Source organism: Thalassophryne amazonica, chromosome 19 (genome assembly GCF_902500255.1).
Source record: "Thalassophryne amazonica chromosome 19, fThaAma1.1, whole genome shotgun sequence".
Classification (NCBI taxonomy): Eukaryota; Metazoa; Chordata; class Actinopteri; order Batrachoidiformes; family Batrachoididae; genus Thalassophryne; species Thalassophryne amazonica.
The window spans coordinates 59,134,379-59,157,756 of NC_047121.1; the positions used below are offsets into that span (position 1 = coordinate 59,134,379).

The 23,378-nt window shown below is 39.8% G+C and overlaps 3 protein-coding genes across 3 annotated transcripts in view; 1 reads left to right on the plus strand and 2 right to left on the minus strand.

Annotated features, from left to right (window-relative positions):
- Positions 1 to 6,271, minus strand: part of LOC117532159 (rho GTPase-activating protein 5-like) — a 37,881-nt gene extending 31,610 nt beyond the window's left edge. Inside the window, 1 exon segment of the mRNA XM_034195453.1 lies at positions 5,990 to 6,271. The gene's annotated coding sequence lies outside the window, so the exon portion shown is untranslated.
- Positions 866 to 16,085, plus strand: zgc:136872 (uncharacterized protein LOC678524 homolog). Its single transcript, XM_034195124.1, is given in 22 exon segments — positions 866 to 1,039; positions 1,042 to 1,105; positions 1,107 to 1,128; positions 1,246 to 1,315; positions 1,607 to 1,725; positions 2,947 to 3,080; positions 3,161 to 3,390; positions 3,943 to 3,970; positions 5,838 to 5,912; positions 6,005 to 6,165; positions 6,538 to 6,704; positions 7,501 to 7,512; positions 7,595 to 7,791; positions 7,936 to 8,020; positions 8,107 to 8,172; positions 9,862 to 9,919; positions 9,998 to 10,059; positions 11,072 to 11,140; positions 11,263 to 11,341; positions 12,631 to 12,747; positions 15,754 to 15,806; positions 15,997 to 16,085. Coding segments are annotated over 22 exon segments (2,040 nt in total). The 5' UTR covers positions 866 to 894; the 3' UTR covers positions 16,024 to 16,085.
- A 331-nt stretch (positions 16,086 to 16,416) lies between these two features.
- Positions 16,417 to 23,378, minus strand: part of LOC117531935 — a 73,958-nt gene continuing 66,996 nt past the window's right edge. Inside the window, exons 88-93 of the mRNA XM_034195125.1 lie at positions 23,121 to 23,174; positions 20,490 to 20,546; positions 20,200 to 20,256; positions 19,922 to 19,978; positions 17,308 to 17,355; positions 16,417 to 17,156 (exon numbers count right to left, since the gene is read on the minus strand). Coding sequence (XP_034051016.1) covers positions 17,050 to 17,156; positions 17,308 to 17,355; positions 19,922 to 19,978; positions 20,200 to 20,256; positions 20,490 to 20,546; positions 23,121 to 23,174 — 380 coding nt within the window. The 3' untranslated portion in view covers positions 16,417 to 17,049. The remainder of the gene's footprint in view (positions 17,157 to 17,307; positions 17,356 to 19,921; positions 19,979 to 20,199; positions 20,257 to 20,489; positions 20,547 to 23,120; positions 23,175 to 23,378) is intronic.

Consider the following 23,378-nt stretch of genomic DNA (forward strand, 5'->3'; position numbering starts at 1 on the left):
CTAACAAACAGCTCAATACAATAAGGTGTGAGGGACACCACATTTACTGACTGTATAACTGTTAGTCACAACATCTAACGTACCTCAGGAAGTGTGCTGACGAGCGTGAGACCTCACCCCCTCCTCTTTCACAGACCGTGCATCAAACCTGGACGTTTCTCAGCATCCGCTGCTGATGAGATGGCTCCCAAGACGACGATCTCACCCGTCTGGTCACAAGGTCGAGTCTCTGGCAAATACACACTGTGCACTCCAGTCTTAAATGCCAACATGCTCCAATCCATCCAGATGCACCTCAGCTGTGAGTCCTGACGAGTCGCAGGTGATCAGGGTGAGAGGTCCTGACAGCCTCAGCAACACAGCCACTCAGTCCCAAATGCACGCCACCTGGGAGGAAAACAAAAAGAAACAAACCGGCAGCCAGGCCCCCCCAGCCATATAACACTTCGGACAAAATTTAAAGGAAATCCTAAGAGGCAATTTTCTCAATAAATGCAAGTTACCATAATGTGCACTTAATTTTCTGTTGACTGATCGTTTTAGCAATAATTTTAATGTTTTCTTTGTAATTCCGTGTTGCATGTTTGTTTAATTTTTAATTTTCATAAAATCAGTTTCTTGCAATTCCCAGAAAAAACAGACACCAAAATTAATCACTAATAAAACATGAAAACTGATCTTAAATTTGTAGTTTCTTTTTAAGGTTTATAGCTTGGTAAATTGAATTTAATTTTTGTTTGAGATGGATGTTTGAATAAAATAAATAATTTGATGGTTATTGTGGGGTCTTGGAAAAAGAGGTTAGTGTTAGGGTTAGGGTTAACCCTAACACTAAACATTTTTCAGTTACCTTGTGCCATAAACAAAGCAGAATTAATTATAAAATGTATTTGTATGTCTTTTTTTGTGAACCTCTTGCAAATTGTTAATAAGTATCAACTTTTCTTTCAACAGAGGCCAAACGCCACCACCACGATGCCTCCTCCAGGTGTTTGTCTCAACATCATGGAGATTCGGAACAAGATGAGCAGTCGTGGAACCCTCATGCGGACAAGTACCTCAACCAAGACTTTGACCAGCTGAAACAATACTACCTCATTGGCCCAGGTGGTGTGGAAGAGACCCTGGGTGAGTGGGCGTGAACGTGGCAGAGCTCAACATTGTATATCGTATTATGTGCATTATCTTGTCACCTGCATACGTATTTAAGCGATTTCCGACAATTTGTCATTTCCTTCCTTTCAGAAAATTGTTCAGAATCCATGTTTTACCGTTGAAGGAATTTCCAGGTTTGATTTTGGCCAGGGGTTTGTGGGTAAGGAGAATTCTTCATTCATTAATTCACACTGACAAACAGAGAACTGTAGCACTGACAGCAGTGGATTGGAGCAGAGATAAGTCCGTAGATGGAACCCATACAGAGAGTGCACTGTGTGACTTATTCATGGTTTCATCTGCTTGAACCTTCTGTATCAATCATCCAGAGATAATGTCAGCATCACTGAAATCTCTTTTCATCTAATCAAAAGTCTGTTTGAAACTGTGGCGCCTGGACCAGCTTCCAGGTTGTTGTTAAATTTATGCAAGTGTTAACCCCCCCCCAAAAGGAAATGCTGGTTTCTTGCATCAGTTGGAGCTCTGACATTCCAGGAACACATCCTTTCTCAAGTCATCCCACTGCAGCAAGATTTTGATGAAGACTACTGTGGGATCTTTCACTTCAAGGTAAATTTCTCCAACGTTTGAAGGTCTGGACAGACGGACTTCTTCCACATCCTGCACTTTTGTTAGAGGTCTTCAACTGGTTAAGAATGCTGCTGCTGCTAGAGTTCAAACCAGGATCAGGACATTTGCCCATATTTGGATTTGGCCTCCCTTTATTGGCTCCCTGTTCATGTGAGATACGATTTTAAGGTTTTATTGTTAATTTACAAAATTTTATAATAAAAAATGATATAAAAATGATAAATTCAGTTATATAAATTATATCAAATTTAAAATTAAAATGCACCGTCCTTCTTAGTAGATCTCGCAAAACCTTATATGCCGCCCTGTACTCTGCATTCTCAGAGTGCAGGATTGCTGTGCGCGTGTGCCTCAAGTAAAGAAGATGATTTTGGGCCAGAGGGCTTTTACGTTTCTACTACTCTGTAATTCTGTGGCTACTCAATCGCTTCGATGCAGTCAGAAACCCTTCAAAGTTCTCCATCAGGATTAATGTGTTGGTGGGTGTCGTAATGCAATTCACCACCAGAACAGTTGGGGGAGTGCTGTTTTTTTTTTTTTTTTGCAAAGACTGGCCTACTATACCATGATGTCTATGGAAGTCTATGAAGCTGTTGATTGTGAAACCGGAAAAGTGAGATTCGGGAATGTAGTTGTAGTAATTGGACCAATCACAGCCCGTGCAATGTCCATCGTCTCGACGTGTAGTTATAATTTTTGGGAGGTGCACATCAGGTTACAGGAGGGGCACGGAGGGAGTTTGCAATAACGCATAGGGCTCTTTGTGACTATGGAGTTGTGGATTACGGAATATCGTAAATTGGGCTTTACTGTACTGTTGTCTTGGTCAGTTGGGATAGGCATTCTGAATCTGTCAATTGTTTTAAATGTACACTTGTATGTTCTCCATAACATACAAGTTATGAGTAGAACATTTTTGTTTTGTATGTATTTCACCGTCATGTACTGAACTTACATTTTAGGTTTTATGGTTACAGGGGGTTTTACGTTTTTGTACTGTGTTTGTCTACATTACGTATATTATTTTCATTATGTGTAACTGTACATGTTAAAGCACTTTGAATTACAACTTGGTACTAAAATGTTCTATATAAATAAAGTTAATAAGTGTTATTATAGCACTTTTTGCTTTCAGTCATCAGTGTTAATCACAGTCTGAAATGATTTTGCGTTGCCAACTCTTGTGTTCTCTCCTATCAGTTTTGGTGGTTTGGACGGTGGGTGGATGTTGTCATTGATGATATGTTACCAACAATCAATGGAAAACTCATCTTTGTTCACTCGAGAACCCCAAATGAGTTCTGGCCTTCTTTAGTGGAGAAAGCCTACGCCAAGTAAGAAAACCTGTCATCGTGCATGTTTTGTAACTGTCGGAACTCAGACGATGGGGAAAAGCTAATCCTCTTTGTGTCAGGGTGTGCGGCTCCTATTCAGACATGAATGCTGGCACTCCTGCGGAGGCGTTGGTGGATTTCACTGGTGGCGTGCACATGTGTATCCAGCTGGCAGACCCTCCTAAAAACCTGTGGGAGCTCATGTACAGAGCTGGAAAATCCAGGTCACTGATGGGGTGTGGAACACCTCAGGGGGTAAGTAGTTATACATGTGTTATATGTCTTCTGTTGACTTCATGCACATGTGGTTAGAAAAAAATATATGCTGCACGAGATGAACAATAATGCAAAAGCTGCAACTAATGTCTTTTTAGATTATCAACCATCACGTCTTGAAATGTTGAACAACAGTTAACTTGTAATTATTTTGCCAGAGGTTGGTTCCAGAATAAGAATGATCTGTAGATCAAATTCCTGGAAGATTGTAGATGTTACTTGTTGCATTCTGCTTTAACATGGGCAGGCAGTGGAGCGGGTACTTCAAGTACCTGGGCACAAAGATTGACAGTGGCTTGTCTGTCGCCTCACACACTGACCTGGTACAACAACACCTGTTAAAATCTGAGTATATCTTTAATATCTTCAAGTACAATAAGACTCATGGGCAGTGTGATTTGAATTTTGAATGCCAATAATTACGCCTTTGCAACTATTATTGACATATATGTGTTTAAGTATTTAAAAGAACCTTCACCACCCCTCCTTTTGTCTGTCCGTTGCTCCTGCTGGGGTTCACTGAAGCAGTTCCTCTGTTTCCATCTCCTTCACCACTCCCAAACTTGTTTTGTGTTTTTTTTTTCAGTGGCACAAGACAAGACCAAACAAGCCAGGTTCACCTGCGTTTGAAAACCCACTGGATTTAATCTGCAGAATATCTCAGAGAAATAATGTAAGGAGCTTCATCAGATGCGCTACAATCAGTTGCAGGCTGGTTGTTTGGGCATCGTGTAGTGATGGTTCCTGAGGTTTTTTTTTGCTGATGTTAGGTGGGAGAGGTATGGATAGCGTAAAGTGTTTTCCGATGACCAGTTACACATGCCACATCCCTCAAGAAGTAGACATCCAGATATGTATCCAAGTAATATTCCCACCAAATCTGATTCATTCAGTTGTATTTGAGTTATCACAGACACACATACCGATGAAAACAATACCCTACTTCACCACTTCACAGGATATCATTCAGCTGATCTCAATGCAGCTGATAAACATTAACTCACAGGTGGTATGGATGCTTGATTTTAACCCATGTGTCATCGACATATCTGAACCAGTGACTGGGAGGGATGCCCGTGAAAGACGTCAAGGCTGGATCCAATCTGTGGATCCATGGGTTAAAATCAAGCAACAGGAGGTTGAGGACTTTACAGAACACATCAACTCGGTGGACTCCAATATCAAGTTCACACATGAGGATGCCAGAAACAACCATTTATTCTTCTTGGACTGTGATGTTACGATTGGAGAGAACAGGCAGCTCCAGAGAGGGGTTTACAGAAAACCCACTCACACTGAAAAATATCTGCTCTTTGGCTCTAACCACCCCCTTGAACACAAGCTCGGGGTGATCAGGACTCTTCAACACAGAGCCCTACAGGTGCCCACAACTGCAGAGGGAAGGGCTAAAGAACAACAACTTGTCCGGAAAGCCCTGACAGTATGTGGGTACCCACGATGGTCCCTGGACAAAGTGCAGAAGTCCCAGAGAACAAAGAGACCAGACAGACAGGAGACGGAGACAAGAAGAAGAGGAGTGTCTCTCCCTTATTTAGCAGGAGTAGGGGAAAAACTACAGAGGATCTTCAGACAGCACAAAATCCCAGTTTACTTTAAACCGGTTAACAACTTGAGACAGAAATTAGTTCACCCTAAGGACAGGATACCTAGTTACAAACAGAGAAATGTAGTGTATTCTATCAGATGTCAGGAAAACTGTAACGAACACTACATAGGTGAAACTAAGCAACCTTTACACAAAAGGCTATACCAGCACCGCAGAGAGGGCGCCAGTGGACCTCATTCTGCAGTTCATCTCCACCTTAAAGACACTAACCACACGTTTGAGGACAAGGAAGTTAAAATCTTAGCCAGAGTGAAGAAATGGTTTGAGAGAGGGGTCAAGGAGGCATTCTATGTGAAACAGTTGAAACCCAGCCTTAACCGGGGAGGGGGTCTGAGACATGCTTTGTCCCCTGTTTACAATGGGGTACTTAAGTCAAAGCAGTTTCAGTCTTTTGTTCATGGTAATGAGTCATTCACGTCATCAGGAGAGTCATCAAGGGAGCCATCAGGAGAGGGTCTGTCCCATCATTAGGAGGGACAGCTGCCCTGTCATTAGGAGGGTGCTAACTAGAGCACAATAGATGCTAATTAGAGCTATTGTTTAGTCACTAGCCTATAGCAGTCTGCCTCTCGGTAGGAGGGGTCTGGTTAGGTTTAAAACTCCAGTTTTTGTGGCTTCTGTTTATTCTTCTCTACAAGAGTCAAGACAGAAGTCAGACTACCAGAGCAAGAATTTTAGCTGAGGAAGCTTCTGCGATTTGAAGCGAAACATCCTCACATCAAGCAACCCAGTCCAGTCGAAGATTTAAGCTTCTCTACTATGGAAACCACCTGGACAACTGAGAGCCTACACAGAAACATTAAAAGGAGAACAAATGTCATTCGTAAGATGAGATGTTTCCTCTGTCTCCTCAGATCACCTTTGTGGCAAACTGTGAGTCCTGAAGATCGTGAAATGTGCCTGTCAGTGGCTGACAATGGAGAGTTCTGGTAATTAAATTTTTTTTTTTGCCTTTCAGCCTTATTATTTCCACATCACGTTCAGCTTAAATGATGCATAAAGTTACCTCCGACGTCCACAGGATGACTGTAGAAGACTTTTGTCGGTTCTTTGACGATCTTGATATCTGCTCTCTGTGTCCTGACTTTCTGGACGGGAACTCGTCTTGCCACCGGAAGGCCACCTTCAACGAAGGCCGATGGGTTGCAGGACTCACTGCTGGAGGATGCATAAATTACAGTGGTAACGTCAGAACATTAAATATCGACCCAGTGTAGTTCTCAACAGAAAGAACAGATTTCCACTTTTCTACTCTTTGTTTGCAAGGCCACACACAATCACAATCATTGTAGTTTAAACAAAAACGCACGTTCTAAATTGATAGAATTTTAAAGAGAACAAAATCTACTTGCTTATTTTGGAATTTGAACCAATTTCGTCTTCCTGTGGTTTAGTCTGTCACCAAAATATCTCAGAACTACTAAACAAATTTTTGAAACTGGGCGGAGAAGTTTGAAACAGGCCAAGATGGAACCCGTTACATTTTGTTTCAGACGTGAAATCTGAAGTCCATTTTCCCCGCCAATCTTCACTATAGTTGTCACTTTATTACAGAAAGTTTCTGGACCAATCCACAGTACCGGGTCAAGATTGAGAAGTTGCTGAGTGAATGTGCCAAGGAACAGGGAAGTCAAAACATGCTGATATCTCTCATGCAAAAACCTGACAAGAGAAACAGACGCCTCGTCAAAAACCTGCACATCGGATTCTCTGTGTACGAGGTAAACATGACCACATGCATGTGCAAAGTCACAATTAAAAATAATTAAATAAGTAATAATGTACTGTGTCATTTTTGGAATGTTAATGCTAATCCTGAAGATTTGCATTATTAGAACTTTATAGCTTTTACCAATTTACATTTGTGAATGAATGTGTGTGTGTGTGTGTGTGTGTGCATATATACTTGTTTTCATGACAATTCAGGACATTTTTATAACACACCTTCAATATCAGAAAAACAAGGACATTTTCCAAGTCCTCATTTTTCCGAGCACTCTAAAGCATTCTAGACACCCCCCAAGTATGCTCCCAGACAGTTACTGGAAAATGTGTGTGTTTGTTGTTTTTACCCATCTTCAATTTTACCGCCTAGTGGCCAGTTTTGGAACTTAAACTTTTCAGACACTTTCTGTGTGATGTTATTGTACTCATGAGTCGCACAAACCTGACAATGTCCCCATATGTAGCATAAAAATCAGGTTTGACCAGAAGATAGCCTGAGCCAAGAACTCAACAGATGGACATATTCCTGTAAGCAGAGTGAGTTTGATTCCCAGGCCTCTAGGACCTTGGGAAAGGCATGTTCCTATTTTTCACATTTCTGTCATACGTTCTGATATGTCATGAAAACACACGTGTGTGTGTGTGTGTGTGTGTCCGTACCTGCAGCATGTCACATGACCCATCCACCTGCTGTTTATTTTGACTGCATGATTAATTATTTCAAATTAAATTTTGCACTAATTTGTTTGACTGATATTTTTTGCTTTTTTGATATAATCCGAACTCTTCAAGATTCCACAAGAAGTAAGAAAGTTTTCTTTTCTTTCTACAGATTGTGCAGAGAAATAAATTGCACAGAAATTAAAAATTCATTTTATTTTGACAGTACAAAGCTCACAAAGGGAAGTTCCCTGACACCTTCTTCAGCAGTTTCACGCCCATTGCCAAAACGAATGCACGTGAGGTGATGGGGTTCTTCACACTGGAGCCTGGGGAATACCTGGTTGTTCCGTCCACTTTCAAACCCAACGAGACGGCCTCCTTCATCCTGACCATCCTCTCCAAGGCAGAGACTCATGTCCAGTATGTTAAAGCTCCAAACCCACTGCTTCTGAGAAAACCTGCACCTGTTTGTGAAGATACACGTGTGGATCTAGTACTCGTTAGGAAACACGCTTAGAACTCCAAGCACAGTGTTTGTGCACTCACTGCCTTTCATCTTTCCAGTGATCCTAGTGAACATTCCGGCATCCAGAGCCACAAGGACACAGAAGATAAAAAGTACACAAGAATTAAAACAGTGGATTTAAATGTAAATTATTATTGATTTTTTTGATTGAATTTTATGAACTATTTCATTTAATTTGACACTGTCAGATCTTAACATTTGTTTTGTAGGCGGAAAAAATGCACGATGGGCAAGATGACAGTAGGAGAGTCTTGTTTCGACAATACTCAGACAAGGTAATAATCGTTTTATTATTGTGTAAACATATTTAAGTGTAACTGCACTGACTGCACTGAATGTTATAGTATTACTTCACCTTGTTAAAATTGTGTACACCCTATCTGCAGGATTTGGAATCTTTCAATGGGAATGAATGGGAATATTTGAGAATTTATGGGTATTATTTGGAATTTACAGAAATGAACTGGGAATTTGGGGTAATTTATCATATGTAAACAAACATTTGGTTTTGTCATAAGCAGAGATGCATGAAAACATTTTTAAATCAAAATTTTTTGTGACATTTTTGACTGATTTGTTTGTGAGCAGAATTTCAATCGATTCTTCCATTTAACAACAAAAAAAATTAGTATTAAATTAAATCCCCCGCCACACACACACACACACACACACACACACACACACACACACACACACACACACACACACACACACACACACACACACACACACACACACACACACACACACACACACACACACACACACCGTCCCAATCGAAGTGTGAAACTAGGGGGCGCTTGGAGAACACACACCTCCACCAAGGCCACATGTTGCTTAAAACATCTTCTGGATCCTGGATCCCAAACATGTTTTGGATCAAAATCAAAATAAAATGGACTTTATCCATCTGTTCAGCAAATCTAATAATGTTTCTTCTCAAGCCTCTGGTTCTGGCATATTTCCTCTCCATCCTTTCAAGTCGAACAGCTTCCTTTCTTCTTCAACAGGTCTTCTACACTGAATAAAAATGTAGAAGCAACACTTTTGTTTTTGCTCCCATTTTTCATGCGTTTTGCTTTATTGGGGGTCTGTGGGGGGGGGGTAGTCAGAAAACCAGTCAGTGTTCTGGTGTGACCCTTTTTCCTCACGCAGTGCAACACATCTCCTTCACATAGAGTTGATCAGCAGCCAGAAGCCATCAAATGCAAGTATTTTCCTGCTCAAGCCAATTATGAGGACGAACTGTAGTCGGGTCGAGACCCCGATGAAAACAACGAGCATGCAGATGAGCTTCCCTGAGACAGTTTCTGCAAAAATTCTTTGGTTCTGCAAACCGATTGTTGCAGCAGTCGTCCGGATGGATGGTCTCAGATGATCTTGGAAGTGAACATGCTGGATGTGGAGGTGCTGATTTGGTGTGGTTACACATGGTCTGTGGTTGTGAGGCCGGCTGGATGTACTGCCAAAATCTCCGAAACACCTTTGGAGACAGCTTATGGTGGAGTAATGAACATTCAGTTCAGGGGCAACAGCTCGGGTGTACATTCCTGCAGGCAGCATGCTAACTGTATGCTCCCTCAAAACTTGTGGCATCTGTGGCATTGTGCTGTGTGATAAAAGTGAACATTTCAGAGTGGCCTTTTATTGTGGCCAGCCTAAGGCACACCTGGGCAATAATGCTGTATTATCAGCATGTTGATATGCCACACCTTGTGAGGTGGGACGGATTATCTCGGCAAAGGAGAAGTGCTCACTAACACAGATTTAGACAGATTTGTGAAAAAATATTTGAGATAAATAGGTCTTAGTTTACATATAAATAGTTTTAGAGCTTTGAATTCAGCTGTGTTTTCAACAGTGTTTCTCATTTTACAACTCATATGGTCAGTTTCTAACATTTATGTATGTGCATATATATATATATATATATATATATATATATATTTATTTTTTGTTTCCAGTATGAAGAAGTGGATGCTGAGCAGCTCCAGGAAATTTTAAATCAAAAGATTTTTCAAGGTGTGGAAATCTAACATTCTTGACAAATGAACAATAATGATCATATTATGTATAATGCCTACATTTTTTTTGACCTAGGAGACCTGAAATATGGAGGCTTTAGCCTTGATGCTTGTCGCAGTTTTGTTGCACTGATGGACGTATGCTTTTCTGCTTGTGATCTTCACAATGAATTATTGTTATTATTATTATCTAAGTTTTACCATACTTTCAGTAATTCCCCTTGATGATAATGCCCATGTGTTGCATATCAAAATGTTCACAGCAATATCGGCTTGCAGAATATGTGACACATATTTTTATAGAATTCTGTGTTGACAAATAATTTGGTTCTAAATGTGAAAGAAAAACTTAAATGTGTTTTTCAAAAATTCTTCAAATCTTTTGTGGAAATACACTTTTCGTTATGAACTGTTTTCTTTAGGTGAGAAAAGTAACGTTATATTTTAAAAAGATTTTAAAACAATGTATAATCACTAACCCTAAACCTAACTTCAATCCAATATCTAATTTCACACCTAAACCTAATCTCAATCTTAACCTTAATCACAAACTTAACCCTAAACATAATCTTAAAATCAAGCCTAACCCTAGGGTTAGGTTTTAGAGTTTTGAGATTATGTTTAGGAATAGCAATTGAGTTGATATTAGGGTTAGGGTTGAGATTGGGTTTGGGGTTTGGATTATGGTTGTGGTTAGGGCTAAAATTGTGATTCATTTGTTTTTGAGATTATGGTTTGGGTTGAGAGTAGGGTTACCATTCAGATTAGGTTTGATTTTAGGGTTAAACTATGTAATATATTCTCAAAGATGAGATTGTTATGAACATCTTGATATGAAACACCATGAGCATTATACAAAAAAGCACCTTCAAATGTAAAAAGGTTTTTATAGCAAAAATCAAATTCACAGTTGTTCAAATCAAATCATGAATGGGTGACTGATGGAGACAAAAATCAACCCCACCTCCCCCCACAAACACACACAAAAGATGAATAACTGATCCATGTTGACTGAATGGGAAACAGCCTTGGTGTATATACAGAACATAAAGTTTCTATAATGCAGATCAAATCAATGACACTATGCCAGCCAGTTTGTGGGATTGAAAACAGGATGAGACGTGCAACAAGTTTGATAACTTTAACAAAGACATCCATCACTGGCAAACTGAACAGTTCCGAATGTGTCCGTCTGTGGAAGAAGATTGAAACATACAAGGTAAAATGATTTACACATCACTAAAAAAACTTCATTCTGAAACAACTGTGTGTAGATCAGATTTTCTGGGTTCTGGTGTGTGCATCTTTGTCCTGGATCAATGACGGTCTTCTCTTCAACAGGACATTTTCTCCCGCACTGATGTTTCAAAAAGGGGAACACTGTCCCTGAGTGAGCTGAGGAACGTGTTCATGGCTTCAGGTAGACCATCAAGATGATCATTCTGGACTTCCAGTTTGGCTGATGGAGTAGTTATACACATGGTGAACCTGCTCTAGTTATACAACCAAATAACTCCTTGTCTTCTGAGTGAAGGGGGTAAATGGGTGGGAGAAAAAAAAACACTGAAAGCCACAGAAGAGAGGAGAAAATGCTGTAAACTAAAAAAAAAACAAAAAAAAACTTTCGGTAGCGAAAGCAAATAATTCCGAGCCGGATCAAGCTAGCAGCAACGTAAGAAGCCCCTACCAACCCGGAGAAATAATAACAGAGTTAAAAATGGACCTCAAAGGGAAAATGAAAGCCTGCGACAAGAAATTAACCACCTGGGCCAAGAAATCAACTTTAACCTTGACATCATTAACACGGAAATGCAAAGACTGTTGGAGCGAGTTAGCGAAGCGGAGACCCGCATGGAACAAGTTGCGGAATGGGCAGAAGTGGAGGAATGGGCCCGTTAGTCAAAACTAACCAACATAGAGGCATAAAAAAAAAGATTTAAAAAAGAGACAACTTGGGAGTGGGCGAGTTGGTAGAATGGCAAGTTGACTACACACCTGGGGCGGTGACGGGTTGACAGTCACCACGAGAGAGACTTGGAACAAATGACAGGAGTTCCAGAGGGTTCACGCTGAATAGAAATGATTGGGGATTTACACAACATGATCCGGTGGGACTGTTCATTTTATTTTCCTGTTCTGCATTGTAAACCATTGTAAACTGAAAAATGAATAAAGAACGAGTTAAAGAAAAAGAAGGTGATTATTCCTGGTCACGCTACCCGCCTGTGTCCTCGGACAAGATACTCAGTCCATAGGCCATGAGGCGCTAAAGTCCGACTCAAGTCTTCGAAAATCCCCTTTGTGGATTTTTCAAAATTGAGAATGGAAACCGTCTCACTTATTTTTACCTATCTTTGCTTTTGGAAAGGTTAAAAACATACATTTAAATGTCTAAATGTATGTATCAAGGTGATTATGTGGTCGTCCTTCGAGGTAGACATCAGTCCGGCAGCATCTAATTTAGCCAAATATTAGCGTTACGTATCAGTATCTTAGCCATAAAAGTGAGTGCGTCATCCTGAAATTGCTCTTTTGCGAACAGATATACGATTGTTAAGATCTGCTTCGGTAGGTTTCGCTGTACTGATGTTAAATCTTGCTCGCTTAAGGTATCGGTGCGGATTGATGCAAAACGTTTTTGGCTTTGAAACATCTTGACCGTAAACGTAACCCTCACATTACTTCTTATCTTCTGTGTACTTTGCTCAGGACTGAGCGTGAGCGACGACATGCTGAGTTTGATGGCTGTGCAGTATGGCACTTCCTGTGGTCACTTGACCCTGGAGAGCTTCATCAGCCTCATCCTCCGATTCGAGTGCATGTCCAGTGAGTCGAGCTTAATCTGACGATGATAATCCAGAACATAAAGCTATTATTGGGATTGTGGTCTTTTCAACTCATTGTATCATTTTGGTCCTCTGCGTTTTAAAATTTACAATCCAAAATGAAAGATTCTCATGACACGGAAATAAATTAAACTTGAAATTTTATAATTTAATATTGTATTATATTTAAATTGGTCTCAGACTGTGTTGGGCATTCTTTTCAGCAACAGAAAAGCAGTTGTTGTATAACGTAGCAGAGAAAGTTTTAGTTTATTTGTGGAGGAAATTTAATTGTAAATATACAGTCTTAGAATACACCATATGTTAAATAAATAAATTCATTATCACAGTTCATTTTGATGCACAGCTCCTCACTATTTGAAATTTATAATGACTGATTGATGACAGATTGATTCATTTTTTCCCACAATCAGAATGAATTTTCTTTAAAAACAGCTCTTACTGCTCAAAACTAGTTTCTAAAAGTGAAGTTACAGTAGTTCAGCTGTGTGGTCTCTCAATTGTAAAACTGTAGGACAGATTCCAAGTGTTATGTCATTTATTTCATGGAGAGTGAAATCAAATAGAGCCATTCCACATATTTTAGAACAGTGAGGGACATACGTGTTTCCTGATACAATATATATCACGATACTTCTGTACCGATTCAATATACTGTATATATCGCAATTCTTCAGAAATGCGACTTCACAAGTTTTGCAATTTGATATTATATAATTTTACTATGTATACGAGGTCTGTCAATAAAGCAACGGTCCTTTTATTTTTTTCAAAAACTATATGGATTTCATTCATATGTTTTTACGTCAGACATGCTTGAACCCTCGTGCGCATGCGTGAGTTTTTCCATGCCTGTCGGTGACGTCATTCGCCTGTGAGCACTCCTTGTGGGAGGAGTCGTCCAGCCCCTCGTCGGAATTCCTTTGTCTGAGAAGTTGCTGAGAGACTGGCGCTTTGTTTGATCAAAATTTTTTCTAAACCTGTGAGACACATCGAAGTGGACACGGTTCGAAAAATTAAGCTGGTTTTCAGTGAAAATTTTAACGGCTGATGAGAGATTTTGAGGTGATACTGTCACTTTAAGGACTTCCCACGGTGCGAGACGTCGCTCAGCGCTCTCAGCCGCCGTCGTCAGCCTGTTCAAGCTGAAAGCCTCCACATTTCAGGCTCTATTGATCCAGGACGTCGTGAGAGAACAGAGAAGTTTCAGAAGAAGTCGGTTTCAGCATTTTATCCGGATATTCCACTGTTAAAGGAGATTTTTTTAATGAAAGACGTGCGGACGGTTCCGCGCGTCGGGACGCAGCCGACGCGGTGCGGCGGCACAGGAAAAACACCTCCGTGTTGATAACCATTTGTAAAATCCAGGCGGCTTTTGATGGCTTTCAGTGGAGTGAGTATATGAGAAATTGTTTAACAGCAGGACATGTTCCAACTTGTCCTTAAGGCTTTCAACAGAGGTGTTTTTCCTGTGGCAGAGCGTCGCGTGAGCCGACGCGCGGACCCGTCCGCACGTCTTTCATTAAAAAAATCTCCCTTAACAGTGGAATATCCGGATAAAATGCTGAAACCGACTTCTTCTGAAACTTCTCTGTTCTCTCACGACGTCCTGGATCAATAGAGCCTGAAATGTGGAGGTTTTCAGCTTGAACAGGCTGACGACGGCGGCTGAGAGCGCTGCGCGACGTCTCGCACCGTGGGAAGTCCTTAAAGTGACAGTATCACCTCAAAATCTCTCATCAGCCGTTAAAATTTTCACTGAAAACCAGCTTAATTTTTCGAACCGTGTCCACTTCGATGTGTCTCACAGGTTTAGAAAAAATTTTGATCAAACAATGCGCCAGTCTCTCAGCAACTTCTCAGACAAAGGAATTCCGACGAGGGGCTGGACGACTCCTCCCACAAGGAGTGCTCACAGGCGAATGACGTCACCGACAGGCGTGGAAAAACTCACGCATGCGCACGAGGGTTCAAGCATGTCTGACGTAAAAACATATGAATGAAATCCATATAGTTTTTGAAAAAAATAAAAAGGACCGTTACTTTATTGACAGCCCTCGTATATACTACACTACACTAGGTCACTGTACACAAAAAAGAATAATACACTTCTAGAGACATTATACCAAACAATATTAAAAAACTATTTAAACTTAAACAAATGTAAAAACAAATAAAAATATTCCAAAGATTTGAATATCATGTATGCACTTGGTTTCAGTGTGGAAGGTTCGTGGTTCAAACCCCGCCCCTGCCACATTTCACAATGTAATGTGGAGTTGCATCAGGAATGGCATCGGGCATAAAACTTGTGCCAAATCAATATGCAGATCCACTTCAGATCAGCTGTAGTGACCCTGAGTGAAAACAAGGGAGCAGACAAAGGGACTTACTTAAATAAAAATATTCAAAAACAATGCATATTTTTGAGGATTATATTTTTCAGTAGAAACACAGAGCATATTTGGTCATTAAAGACATAAACTGCTGCCTTCCAATGCGTCAGTGTATAAATTGGATGCAGAGTTAAGAGCAGCCGCTGATTCTGCAAGTGCAGACATGATGCTCTGCAGCAGCCACATTCTTAAATTTTTCACCCCTCAATTTGATCTCCAGGGAAATCTTGTTTCCTGTGTCTGCTTGAAGCGGAGGCAATGTTGCGTAATACTCAGATTACATCAACAACAAATACATTCCGCCACATGCTGACAAAAAGCAGCTTTACATTTTATTCCCTGTCATCTACAACCAGCTAAATTTGAATGACGTGAATTCAATATTTTAAAAATTAATTCTCCTTACATAGAAATAAATACCACAATATTAATTTTTTCCCCACCCCTAACAACCACTGCATTTTTGTATCATGTCAAACTAAATTATCTGCAGTGGTGAGAGTCTGTAAATGATTCAGAACATTCCTAACTACTGACTTAATTGTTTCTCATTATTGCAGCTTTACTTATTTTTTTTAAACTCCCAACAGAAATCTTCACACAGTTGTCTGATGGAAACACCATGACTCTTCATGAATTGGAGGTAAAAGAAATCCAACCATTTAGAATCCGTCAGTAATTTAATTGTTACACAAAATGTCTTTGCAAACATAATGACAGATGCAACAAGCGTGGCACAGAAAAATGACAGGATGTTTCACAATTTTAACGCATGCTGTTTGTTAAAGATATGTTTTGGTGCATTAATAAACTTGTTTCTTCTTTATGTGCAGTGGATGTACATTTCAATGTACACTTAACACCAGAGACGAGACATACACGTGGACGTCGAACGACTCTCAAACGTGCATATTAACAAGGCTCAAAATGCTCAAACACTGGCAAAAGTGTTAATTTTTCATAACAGAGCAACTTTGTAAAGTCATCCCCATATTTCTGGTGTTCACAAATGTAAATGGACAAGGTTTTAATAAAGGAACTCTTTTGCCTTTAATTAATGTGTGATCAAACAACAAATTAAATAATGTCAGACGTTGTTATTTGTCCATTATTTTTGCAGTAATACTGAAGCAGCACTTTAATTTAGAACACTACGGGTCTCCACTTAATGTACGGTTTTTAATATTAATTGTAGTTGTGTAAGATTTTACTTCACTTATTGAAAGATGGTGACACATACACAAGATTAATCAGTGTTCATTTATTAATGCACAGAAGACATTACAATTACAACAGAATATATTAAACATTAATGATTTACTTTAGTGTATAATTATGGCTTTATTAGTGTGTGTGTGTGTGTGTGTGTGTGTGTGTGTGTGTGTGTGTGTGTGTGTGTGTGTGTGTATATATATATATATATAAATCTGCAATCTGGATCAGAACCTGATTAAACTTTGTCTGTCGATACGCTCTCAAATATGAAAGAAAATTGATATTTGATGAATTTCATAATGATACATGAAACACTGTGGGATCCAGATCGTTCACAAACAAATGGGTGAAAACACACACTTACACACATACATACATATATACATACATATACATATGTATAAAAATGCATTCTGATGATTTACTGTTGGCATGTATTAAATTTGTAGCATTAAATGATTTAGCAGTTTTTCAAGACCCCAACACACAATAACCATATAAACTATCAAAATTCATGATCTTATATTTTTGTATTGTGTGATTGCTCAGTTACATTGTTACACAAACGTACAGTGAAGCAAAAGTTACAAGAAAATATTAAGATTGTCCCCACTCAAGTTGGAAAAATTACTTAAATTAAAATCATTAGTGACAAACATCCGAAAAACCCTTCAGAGAAAATGGTGCAAACGTTGCAACATGGCTGTCAACAGGGCAGTCAGGACGATGGACTGTGGACTGTGTCTTGCAGGTTGTGTTCCGCTGTTGGTGGTGGATGCTGGAAATTGTTGTCAAAAACACTTTTAGAATATCATCAATCAGATTCCTCAGACTAACTTTATTTTCATGCATTGCTTTAGAATAGACGATGTCTCCCTCGTATGGGACAAAATGTCTCGAAAGGGATAGTTTAAGCAAAAGCGGCTCACCTTGTGTTGCTAAGGCTGTGGTTGTTGTACTCTGACCGGTGGTGACTCCTGGTGATGAAATTGAATCTTATTAGACGTGCACTCTAATATCTAACATATTTCAAGCTACAGTATTGGAGCGTTTGCCCTGAAATGTATCATTTTGGATTAGACACTCAAATTTAGGTGGTAAAATTTGTATTCCCCCCACCACTTCACATACAGGAAATAAACACAAAAGTCTTATTTTTTGTCCCCGTGATGATATCAGACCAGAATTATTTTCCTTTGCGTACATCTTCATGTGGTGTGCTCCCACTGTGTGATATTTCATGCAGTGAAATCCACCAACTCGTTTTAGAGGAATTATGTTTGCAATACACAGACGGACAGACAGGGTCATTCCTATCCCCCCCAAAAACCATGGGGTGTATAATGAGCTGGCCCTATCTCCGTGACTGGCGTGATAAATAATTGCACGTAATTTCTAAATGCTTTTCTAAATGTGCTTCCATTGTTCTTTTTGAGTTTTCTTGAGTGAAAGGAAAGGACACGATGAATCCTCGTGACTCTGTGGCAGCACTAATGAACGTGACGTACCATTTATAATGTCAAATTATTAAAAACCAACAACGAAATGGTGTAACTTTTTCAAAAATTTTACACCATCATTTCTGAATTTATTTGGAATAGAAAACCCTAAAAATACACAAGAATAACTCTTAAAAAAAAACTGAGATTTGATTATTGGGCAGCCCCTCTTAGAATAATCTGATCCTGGCTACAGTTAGACTCATATCATTAATTAAATGTCTTAAACTGAGGCTAATTCCTGTCACACTGTGTTGCCATCGGCATTCTTCCGTTACGAGTTCCTCATCCACCTACACAAAAGAATCTAGTAGTTAAAACAGCAGTTAGAGTGTGGAATCAGTTCACGCTGTATTTTGGCTTCCAAACCTACTCAGTGTCAGTAGATGGTGCATTTGTTAACTGGTCTGACTGAGGCATTAAACCATTTAAAGACATACGAGGGCTGTCCGTAAAGTATAGGTCCTTTTTATTTTTTTCTAAAACTATATGGATTTCATTCATATGTTTTTACGTCAGACATGCTTGAACCCTTTTCACGGTGCGAGACGTCGCGCTGCGCTCTCAGGCAGCGTCATCAGCCTGTTTCAAGCTTAAAACCTCCACATTTCAGGCTCTATTGATCCAGGACGTCGTGAGAGAACAGAGAAGTTTCAGAAGAAGTCGGTTTCAGCATTTTAGCCGCTGCGACGCTCCGCCACAGGAAAAACACCTCTGTTGGAAGCCTTGAGGACAAGTTGGAACATCTCCAGCTGATAAACAATTTCTCATATACTCACTCCACTGAAAGCCATCAAAAGCCGCCTGGATTTTACAAATGGTTATCAACACGGAGGTGTTTTTCCTGTGCCGCCGCGCCGCGTCGGCTGCGTCCCGACGCGCGGACCCGTCCGATCGTCTTTCATTAAAAAAATCTCCTTTAACAGTGGAATATCCGGATAAAATGCTGAAACCGACTTCTTCTGAAACTTCTCTGTTCTCTCACGACGTCCTGGATCAATAGAGCCTGAAATGTGGAGGTTTTAGTTTTAAGCTTGAAACAGGCTGATGACGCTGCCTGAGAGCGCAGCGCGACGTCTCGCACCGTGAAAAGTCCTTAAAGCGACAGAATCACCTCAAAATCTCTCATCAGCTGTTAAAATTTTCACTGAAAAGCAGCTTAATTTTTCGAACCATGTCCACTTCGATGTGTCTCACAGGTTTAGAAAAAATTTTGATCAAACAAAGCGCCAGTCTCTCAGCAACTTCTCAGACAAAGGAATTCCGACGAGGGGCTGGACGACTCCTCCCACAAGGAGTGCTCACAGGCGAATGACGTCACCGAGAAGGCATGGAAAAACTCACGCATGCGCACGAGGGTGCAAGCATGTCTGACGTAAAAACATATGAATGAAATCCATATAGTTTTTGAAAAAAATAAAAAGGACCTATACTTTACGGACAGCCCTCGTATATGTTGATAGGAGTTTTGCATTTTTCCCAAATTTGATGTAAAACCTGCCCAACCTCAACATTTCTTCAGGTATCCAGAGTTTTAGAGTTTTGTTAGCAGCAGATTCCCTCTGTTTCCAAATCTACCTGTTCATTAATTAAAGGGTTGGGTCTCTTTTCGAGTAAGTTGTAAGACCTGTACAGGACCCAACTTTTCTTGACCTTATGTTGTTCTCCATCCAGTCAAGGATAAGTTAAGAAAAGTCATAGCAGGTTAGTTTTAATTTTAACAGTCAGAATTCAGCCCGGGTCCACAGACATGTACATCCATGATCAATAACAGTGGAAGTAGCATGAACCTGTTGTACATGATTTGATTTGTTAAGCTTAAACTGTCACACTGTTCCATCTGTTGTTGATGCTGTTCGTAGCCACACCTGTGTTTGAGCTGCTTGTGTTTCCTGCTGATTGGAGTGAAATTCATTAATCTACTGTAAGGTCAACAATAACTTTGTCAAAACATCACTTTCATGCTGTATGTAAAATGTAATTTAAAACAGTAATACTTCAATCTACACTGAGTGAACAGGTGTATTGTAAATTGTAGACTCACCGCCTGCTGGTGGGGTGGTTGTGACTGCAGTTGTACTTGAGCTGCTTGTGTTTCCGCCTGATTGGAGTGAATTTTATTAGTTCGCTATAACATCACTCGACAAACAACAATATTAAATTTTTTATGGTGTAACTTCATACGTACAAAATGACACTTTTACAAATCAACAATAACATTGCCAAAACAATTTTTAGGCATCCACACAGGATCATGTATGTAAAACAGTAATACTTCAATCTACACTGAGTGAACAGGTGTATTGTAAATTGTAGACTCACCGCCTGCTGGTGGGGTGGTTGTGACTGCAGTTGTACTTGAGCTGCTTGTGTTTCCGCCTGATTGGAGTGAATTTTATTAGTTCGCTATAACATCACTCGACAAACAACAATATTAAATTTTTTATGGTGTAACTTCATACGTACAAAATGACACTTTTACAAATCAACAATAACATTGCCAAAACAATTTTTAGGCATCCACACAGGATCATGTATGTAAAACGTAATTTAAAACAGTAATAATTCAATCTACAGTGAGTGAACAGGTGTATTGTAAATTGTAGACTCACCGCCTGCTGGTGGTGTGGTTGTGACTGCAGTTGTACTTGAGCTGCTTGTGTTTCCACCTGATTAGAGTGAATTTTATTAGCATACTATAACATCACTCAACACTAGGGGTGCCACAATACATGTATTTGTATTGAACCACACGGTACACACGCAGAAGTTCGGTGCACAGAACTGTATGCAGAATAAATGGTACAACTCTGCACAATCTGATTATCCACACATGCGCATTTGTTTCCATAATTTGTGACATTTCAGCGAGTAGCGCTGCTAATGTCCATAGACTGTGTTCCTCTCATCTCCTGCTGTGTCCAGGAGGCGGGGTTCAGCCTGCTCTCTGTGCGTGAGCCAATCAAAGGGAACCGCAAACCAGACATTTGAAGCGATGCGACTGCATTATTCTACCCAGAAACTTTGGAAGCATAATTGGAATTGGTTAATTTACCTTTTTCTTCTGAAATATGAACCGAAAAGTGAAAGCGTACCGATCTGCATTTGTGTCAGATCACTGTCTCTGCCTGAAATCAGTCCGATCATTCTAGTTTAGACAGACAATGCCACCAACTTATGACAAAAGTTGATGTTTTATATGAACTGGTGTGAAATTTCAGATGAGGTGACCGCTGAATAAAAACACTGCATACAATGATTTCAGATCTGTGCAGACTCTGGTGTTATGAGATGCTGTCATTTTCACAAAAGCAAACTTAAAATGGACTTCTGACTCGACACATCAAGCAACATAAAGAAAGCAAAAAACAAACAAACAAAAACAAAAAACAAGCTGCACAGTAAATTCAATCAATGTGAAAGACAAGAGATGTGATCTAATTCATAAACATTTAATGAACATCTGTACTCCAATCACCTGTTCTTGCACTGTCCCATTCCATTACATTTGACTTATTTAAGTGAATAGAGTTTGTCTGACTCTTTTAGAAGAGAAGTGTTTTTCTTTTCTTTTTCTTATTGCATACGCACCAATAACACCAGATCAAATTCCTCGTATGTCCAAACTTACTTGGCAATAAATTCAATTCTGAAAAAGAAAGTTTACATTTACACTTTATCTGACAGTGCTGAAGTGTCTGACAGCTGCACCGAACCGTGACCTCTGCATACTGTGACACCCCTAGTCAACGTGCAACAATATTTCATGAAAATTCATGAGCGCCAAACAACTTTTATGAATCAACAATAAAACTTTGTCAAAACAATTTTTTGACATCCACACAGGATCATGGATGTAAAACATACTTTAGGGCCCCTTCACACATAACACGAAAGATGCAGAAACCGGAAGAAAATCTGTGAACCAAACACGAAATGGGGAACCACAAAACATTCCACTTGCTGTCATGAGGGACGCACGGTTGCACAGGCGTGCATGAAAGCGTCACTGGTGTGTCGTGCACGAACACAGAGTGAGCAGCTGGAACGTGTTGCACCACATGGCGCCTCTGCTATGGAGAATAAAATAAAAACCACACACCATAAAAAACACCACATTTTATTGAATCCCTCTTATCAAGCGGACAAGACAAGTATGAACAGTCTGTTCCTCTGTAGATGACCCATGGTCACAGACGTACAGTCATGAATGACATAAATGAAGCAATGCGCTCTCATGATGTCTTATTATGTCCAGCCGGGTATATAAATAAATAATACAATCACTGGACACTGATAGATGACCTATCAGTGTATAATTAGTGAAAATCACTGGGTTGACAAAAATAATAAATAAAAGGGGACCCAATACAGAACCCTGCACCTCTTGCCGGATTCGAACCTGCAATTTACAAAAGCCCTGATTAAACAGATGGAAACTTTACCACTGTGCTTCAATCGCTGTCTTATAACAGGAGCATGAAATACTTAAAATCAACAAGGAGATAAACATATGTTTTCAAAAAAGAGAAATTAGACAATGTATGGACACGTGTGTCAGGCCAGTCCACAGCCTGCTGAAGTGTGTGCAGCTGCTGTGGCCTGGCGCAAAGGCCAAACCACAGACATCCCCAAATTCCTTCCTTACACTGAGTAGCCCGACGCAAGCTTAAATGCAGTTGCAGAAAGACAGGAGGAGGAAGTGGCGGTGTGTCGGTGTTTATTGATATTTTACCACATAACCTGTGTGCGATAATCAGACAATAATATTTTATTTCTTAGATTCACTATTTTTGTTGACGCTCGCTTGACTTCAACACGCGTTCTTTGTCACCTGCCAAATATTCTCCCTGTTCATGTAAAGAGTAAGAATTTTAAAAAAGGGAGCAAAGCTCTTGAGATGGAGCTCTCACAGAGTGCAGGTGAGTCTAAAAGGTCCACACCAGTTTCACATTTTCCAAACCATTGACTCGTGTCGTAGTAACAAAGCCTGCTCGACCAGTTAGTGAGGCACAAACAAAAACCTCCTGTTTGGCAAATCTGTACCGACTATCGCTATACACCTCTACAATCAATATTTCATTTTTGGTGTAACACCATGAATCCATCAGTTAGCATTAACTTTGTCAAAATGTCATTTTTTGACACCCACATAGGATTCATGCATACAAAGTGTAATGTTATGCAGTAGTACTTCAACGTAGAGCGAGTGCTGGGGAGTAATGTGAACAGCAGCAACTCACCGACTGTTGATGATCCGGTTGTGCCCACAGTTGTATTTGAGCTGGTTGTGTTTCCTGCTGATTAGAGTGAATTTCATTAGTGACCAACACACAACAATTTTAAATTTTCCTTGTGTAACACTAAATGACACTAAACACTAAATAACACTGTTACCAATAACTTTGTCAAAAGATCTTTTTTTCTGGCATCAACACAGAATCGTGTGTGAAATGTAATTTTCATTTTAAGCAGTAGTTCTTCAAACTACAGCGAGTGAA